Source organism: Wyeomyia smithii, chromosome 3 (genome assembly GCF_029784165.1).
Source record: "Wyeomyia smithii strain HCP4-BCI-WySm-NY-G18 chromosome 3, ASM2978416v1, whole genome shotgun sequence".
In the NCBI taxonomy this organism is placed as follows: domain Eukaryota; kingdom Metazoa; phylum Arthropoda; class Insecta; order Diptera; family Culicidae; genus Wyeomyia; species Wyeomyia smithii.
This window is the reverse complement of record NC_073696.1, coordinates 234,283,485-234,289,832: the sequence shown is the minus strand read 5'-3', so window position 1 is coordinate 234,289,832 and position 6,348 is coordinate 234,283,485. Positions and strand designations below refer to the sequence as shown.

The 6,348-nt window shown below is 36.5% G+C and overlaps 1 protein-coding gene across 1 annotated transcript; it reads left to right on the top strand.

The window, feature by feature from the left end:
- Positions 1 to 1,078: 1,078 nt before the first annotated feature.
- LOC129726791 (inhibitor of growth protein 3) lies at positions 1,079 to 4,368 on the top strand. Its single transcript, XM_055683887.1, has 3 exons — positions 1,079 to 1,762; positions 1,823 to 2,582; positions 3,685 to 4,368. The coding sequence occupies exons 1-3, from the start codon at positions 1,317 to 1,319 to the stop codon at positions 3,889 to 3,891; spliced, it is 1,413 nt and encodes a 470-aa protein (XP_055539862.1). The 5' UTR covers positions 1,079 to 1,316; the 3' UTR covers positions 3,892 to 4,368.
- Positions 4,369 to 6,348: the final 1,980 nt, after the last annotated feature.

Here is a 6,348-nt window from a genome sequence, read left to right as displayed (position 1 = left end):
CAAGTGTCAAGTGCCAGAAAAATATGTGAAATAAAAGACGATCGTGGTAATGCCAATTTCATGATTTCCCTGCTAAAGTTTGATAAGTGAAATAGGGGGTTTCAATTTGAAAAAATAACTGCTTTTTCTTATACTAATCGTTAACCGACCTTTCAGTAGGCATTACGTAATTTGTCTTAGACCTCTACAGTTTTCTTTAATTTTAAAATTGAAAAATTATATTAGTTTTAAATTTTCACTAACTGGCAAGTAGTGCACAGAGTGACATTGCTGTTGCTGGCTTTTGGGGAATATAACCCTGATAGTAAGCAAAGTGACATTTCTGCTGCTGGCTTGTGGAAAATATAACCCTGGTTTACGTGTCATTACAGGGATGCCAGATGTTAAGACATGTCCTAATATTGAAAACATTTGAGCGCGTGTGAATAAGTGGAAGCCTAATAGTCGGTTGATTAACCGCACTCGATTTAATGTGTTACTGGAAGTTTGTAAACTTTCAACGGGGACCGTGTTCACAGATTTCCTATGTATGAAGACATCGTTTTGTGGAGTGTGAAGATATTTGAAAAATGACCTGGCCTCCCTGTATCATGATTTCTTGACGGTAGGGTATGTCTTAAAACCACTTACAGTTGTTAAAATTCGAAATCGATTTTTTCAATTGTTTTGCTGTTTAAAATAAAAAAGTCAGTAGAATATATATATATATATATATATATATATATATATATATATATATATATATATATATATATATATATATATATATATATATATATATATATATATATATATATATATATATATATATATATATATATATATATATATTTATATTTATATATATATATATATATATATATATATATATATATATATATATCTTTTGACATTCCTTATCAAAAGAAAATATAATATACATACCCCTAAAACACCCTACTTGCGGGGATATGAGAATTTTTCATGAGTTATTTTCAATACAGTGTCTTCCTGGTTTAGCGAGAGCGTGTATAACGTAATCAAACAATATTATGACAATTCATTGACGCAAATGTGTGCGTGACATCGCAAAGCCACCACACAGAAAAAATGCGAGCGTAGAAAAAGGGAACGCAAAGAAAATAGCAAGAAAACGGAATTGTGAGAAAAATACGTTTTCTGTACCTGCGTTCAGTACGGTTGACAAGTTGTTTTTAGTGGAAAATCATCGGAAAAAAGTAATTTTTCTGTGCTCGTGCTCAGTGAAAGTGGCAAACTTTCGCGCAGCGGCGTAATCTTGAGTTGAACGAAAATCGAATGATTGCCTCGGTTCCAAAATGATAAGCCAGGTAACCGTGGAAGCGCTTCATTCGGCCACCTACGTAGAAAATTATTTGGATTCTGTCGAAAACTTGCCCGACGATGTACAAAGACACCTGTCCCGGATACGGGAGATTGATGTGTTATATCGGAACCATCTGCGAGATGTTAGTGTTTATTATGACCAGTGGAGCAGCATGAATGGGTCCTCCTCGGGGCAGCTGAACGGTGGCGCTGGTAGCGGAGGAGGTGGTGCTGGGAGTGACTCTTCCCAACCTTCTACGACGGAACCGAGTAACGCTTCCAAGAGAGTCATGGTTCGAATTCAGCAGGGCTTGATTGCGGCTCAGGAGCTGGGTGATGAAAAACTGCAAATTGTGCAACAGTTGCAGGATTTAATTGACCACAAGACGCGTCAGCTGGATCAAGATTTCAAGAATTTGGGCAGCGATTTCTTTTCCAGGTAAATTATTTTCAAAAATTATGTTTGGAGTGGTACTTTGAGTAGATAAATTTGTTTTAGATTGGATTACAACCGAGAGGAAAAACTAACCGAGGGTCAACAAAAGGAAATTCGATCAACCAGTCCGAGCTCAGCATGTTCGCCAAACAATGTTATCTCATCACCAGCAGCTTATGTTGTGAACTCCGGTAACGGGCAGAGTGCAAACGTGGGCGGTTCTAACAATGGCAACGGAACGGGTGCTGGTTCCGGCAATGGGAATTACACTGGCAATAGTGGTGTCAACAGTAACGCCAGTAATGGCGGCGTTTCGGTAGGAAGTGCAGTTGGAAGTGGTGGAAATGGTGGTGGCACAGGAACGGGTGCTAGCGGTGGTAATGCAAGTACAAACGCTGGAGCTGCAGAGCGTGGTTCAAAGCGAGCTCGACGAACGAGGAACGATCAGAATAGTGGCAGTGCGAATGGTTCCAGCACTCCGAATTCCAGCTCCGGCGCTCACGGGCAAATGGACATTGACCCGATTGACACTAGCAATATCAAGCTGGAGGCTGGTGGTAGTGCAGGAACGAATCAAGCGTCCGGTAGCGGTGCCGGAGGAGTTTCGAGTGGCAAAGGAAACTCTGGGCAAGCGTCCGGCACTGGTGGTGGAAACAGTGGTGGTGGAGGTGGTGGCGGACAGGGCAAAAAAGGTGGAACAGGATCGGGGAAAAAGAAGAAACGAAGGACCGGACGGGGCCAGGCACGGGAAGCTCGTGAGGATACCCCGCCACCAGAAGAAACCATCGATCCTGATGAGCCGACGTATTGTTTGTGTGATCAGGTGAGTTGCATTTTCTACTGTTTTACCTTTAAATCAGCAGCCAGGCAGATTTTTTGCTACTGGATACGACAGATGTTTTATTCCCATAAAACCATGAAACCAAATTTAGTAAACTTCAGGAACTTTACTTTAACTATAATTAAATTACAAATCCAGAAAACACGAGGCTAAAATGTTATATAACCAGATGAACATACAAAATCCGTCAAAAAGATAATTTAACGATAAGAAAATAGAATTTCAGAAATTCAGAATTTAATTGAAAAAAAAATAATAGATTGGAAAATACGAAAACTAAATTTGTAGTTAGTAAATTGAAAAACAGCATCATTAAAATTTGAGAAAAAAACAGAAAACAAGAGAATCCATAAAAAATGTAGTTTTTGATAGATATAAATAGAAAGAGGAACTCAAACATTTGAAAGTTTTACAGTCAAGGAATAGACTAATCGGTGATAAATTAAAAAAAGTTAAATTTAAAATACAAAGATCAGACAATGAATTTGTAAATCTGTTTGTTGAAAATAAGGGAAACAAGTTGGCTAACATTTTTGAGCTTGGAATGTTTAATCGATCATGAAATTACAAAAATCAGAAAAAAGCGAAAATTTAAAGGTCCGGGAAAACAAATCCAGACAATCGACAACTTGAAAATTCAGAGATATATTTATAACATTAGTTATTTTGAAAACTGAGAAAAAATCCGAGAAATAAATAGAAGAAAATTGTGAAGTTTCATATCGAAACGCGAAGAATGAAAAATTAAACCGAAATCGGGTTAATGATTTCTACAACTGAGAATATAAAGAACAATATCAACTACAAAACATCAAATAGAAGAAAGCTCAGTAATTTAAAAATCAGCAAACCAGTGGGTAAGGCAAAGGAGTTATGAAAACCAAACTAGAAAGAAAATAATTATTGTTCAATTAGAAAGCTCTTGTTTTGGTTTTGATCCATACAATGCGATGTAATCCAATAACCGATGTTAGACAAAAAAAGTACACGCATACTGCCGCATTCATACTAACTAAGAGCGCAAGATCCATTCGCGACCCTATTGTCAGTTAATAATTGTCATGTTTTTTTCTATCTTTATCAGATCTCCTTCGGCGAGATGATCCTCTGTGATAATGATCTGTGCCCGATCGAATGGTTCCACTTTAGCTGCGTCGCGCTGATGTCCAAACCGAAGGGTAAGTGGTTCTGCCCCAACTGCCGTGGCGATCGGCCGAACGTGATGAAACCGAAGGCCCAATTTCTGAAGGAACTCGAACGCTACAATAAGGAGAAGGAGGAGAAAACCTAAACAGCTTTTTGTTTTATTTTGAATTCTGTTTGATATTTTTTTCCATTTGCTATAATAATCCCACAGTGAGCTTTTTCGGTTTTGTTTGCAATGGTAGTCCGTTCGTGTTTTTAAACTATTCGATGGAAATCGATTGCTTTTTACCAACAACTAACACCACGAAATTAATTTTATTTTCTCAAAAATTTTATGGAATGAACATTTCTATTAGGTCGTAGAACACTGTAAGGGATCGTTTTTTAAAGGATCAGACTCTATTTTTTGAACGAATAGTTTTCTTGCTTTCAAGGAGAAAAGTTGCCACTTAATTCTGTATTTATGTTTCACAATCCAACAATTTGCAGTTAAAAATAAGGGACAGTTTTTAACGGAATGTATTTTCATGCGAAATGAAACACATCTGAAACAAAACAACAATTAACAATCGTGTATTGTATTGCGGAAAAAAGTAAGAAATAAAATTATTCGACTTAAATACCCCTGCCCTGGTAAGCTTGTATCTCCCGCCCTTCGCCTTCGCGGAGACACGGTGCGAACCGATTAACCTCTGGCGGTTTTTCAAGCTCTGCTACATGAATATCCGAAATCATACCACTCTCGGCCCGTGAGTTTCCAACTGTATTGCATGCCTAATTTGAATTAAAATGCAAGTGTCTTCAAAACTCACAGCAACGGGGGGAGAAAAAACTGGCGCACGTTCCCAGCATGCAAAAGAACCGGAAAAAATATATTGCGGGATTTGTGCATTCAATTCGCTCGCCGCTTAACGATGATTCGGTTATGCTTTCTTTCGCTTTCGACGGTGCATTTTTTCCCATCACCATAACGTCGTCGCCGGTCTCGGTGCGGTTCCCTCGGCGGGACAGGTTTCGCATTTTATTTTTCTACCACGCTCTTATTTTATGGACGCTTCGTTGGCAAGTTTGCAAAAGTTTGTCTGTTTTGTATGGTGATGTATATTAATTTGAAAAAGTCACATTTGTGGTTGGTAGGCTTTTAAAATTTTTGTACAGATATAATTTAATATCATTGCATGTACATATTTAGGAATCTCGAACGAAAATGTCGATACAAAAGGAGAAAAAAAAATGCAACTACTACTGTTTCAGGAAAGCATGAATGTTACAACTGAAAAATACATAATTATTTTATATACTACAGTATTCAAGTTTTAGTGGATACGGTGAATTATGGAATATCGCGAATGTTTTCAACGAAAAAGTACTATTTCAATAACAGTATTTTATTAGAATATTTAAAAATAACTGAGTAGCATTTATGAAAAATCATATCCCAGAATTTTCGAAAAAAAAACGTTTTCAAACACAAACCCAGCATTTTTTTTGTAGAAAAACCTGCAAAAATAAAACATTGCCAAGCTACCTACTATTGTACAGAATGACGGAATCTTCAATAACCCTGGTAAACACAGGTTTTGCCCAAAAGCTCAAACTGGAAAAAAATTCAAGATTGTAGCTTTTTAACTATTCCTGTGAATTTTGGTGCCCCTAGAACAGATAACTTTTTTTAGAAATTTCAATGAGTTTTTCCGTAAGTCAACGTAAGTCGACGGCCGCTTTGGTCGATCAGTGTATTCAGTTTTATGGTTCAATAATACCAAACAAAACCATGCCAAATTATCTAACGTCCACATTTGTAATTTGAATCATTGAAACTTTGAATTTTTTGGAAAATATTCAATATCAACATTTTTAAAAATATTTGTTTCTCAATTATTCAAACGATTTGAATAGCCATTATTTTAAATCAAAAACGTATGACAATTAACTTCTTGAAGGTATCTGTTTTCAAGTTATTTTGAATTTAAAATAAGAAAATTTGAAAATAATCACTAAATTTTATATGACTCTTTTTTAATTAACGAATTGGATGTTCCCTTTTTGGATTGAAATTTGACATATTCCGAAACTTTGGGTAAAAATTTCAGGATGGAGAAATGTAAGACAATTTTTTTTCTAAAAGTGTAGTTTTTACTAAGTAGATTGGTTGAAATGTAGAGCTCATATACTGCCGCTCTTCGCATGTCGGTCCCATAGCAAAAAAAAAAACTCAAATGGAGAAAACGTCGATTGAATTATTTAAGCAATTTTTGGTTATTTTGTGTCCGCATAGCTTGTCCTAGTAGGAAATTTTTAGAACATAACAGCAATGTGACTGACATGCGAATAATTTTCGATCTGATCAGCTGAATATTCGCATAACCGTCTCCTAACTAAAAATGTTGCTTCAGGGTATCCGACAACTTCGGCAGCAGTTCTCTTTGGCAGGTTTTCTACAGCATTCTAATCCACAACCCGTCTAAGAAAACTGCTACCGAAATAGTCCGATACCCTACTTTTCCCATTTTTTGTCATAATTATCGGGTGATGCCATATTGTATCACCAGACATCTAAACTTTAATTACCATCCATGAACTATGCTTGAAACTATGAACG

Excerpts from the sequence above, each read along its gene's own strand:
- LOC129726791 (XM_055683887.1), top strand. The coding sequence starts at position 1,317 with ATGATAAGCCAGGTAACCGTGGAAGCGCTTCATTCGGCCACCTACGTA. Across the intron at positions 1,763-1,822 it reads GGCAGCGATTTCTTTTCCAG|ATTGGATTACAACCGAGAGG; the intron begins GTAAATTATTTT and ends AATTTGTTTTAG. Across the intron at positions 2,583-3,684 it reads CGTATTGTTTGTGTGATCAG|ATCTCCTTCGGCGAGATGAT; the intron begins GTGAGTTGCATT and ends TATCTTTATCAG.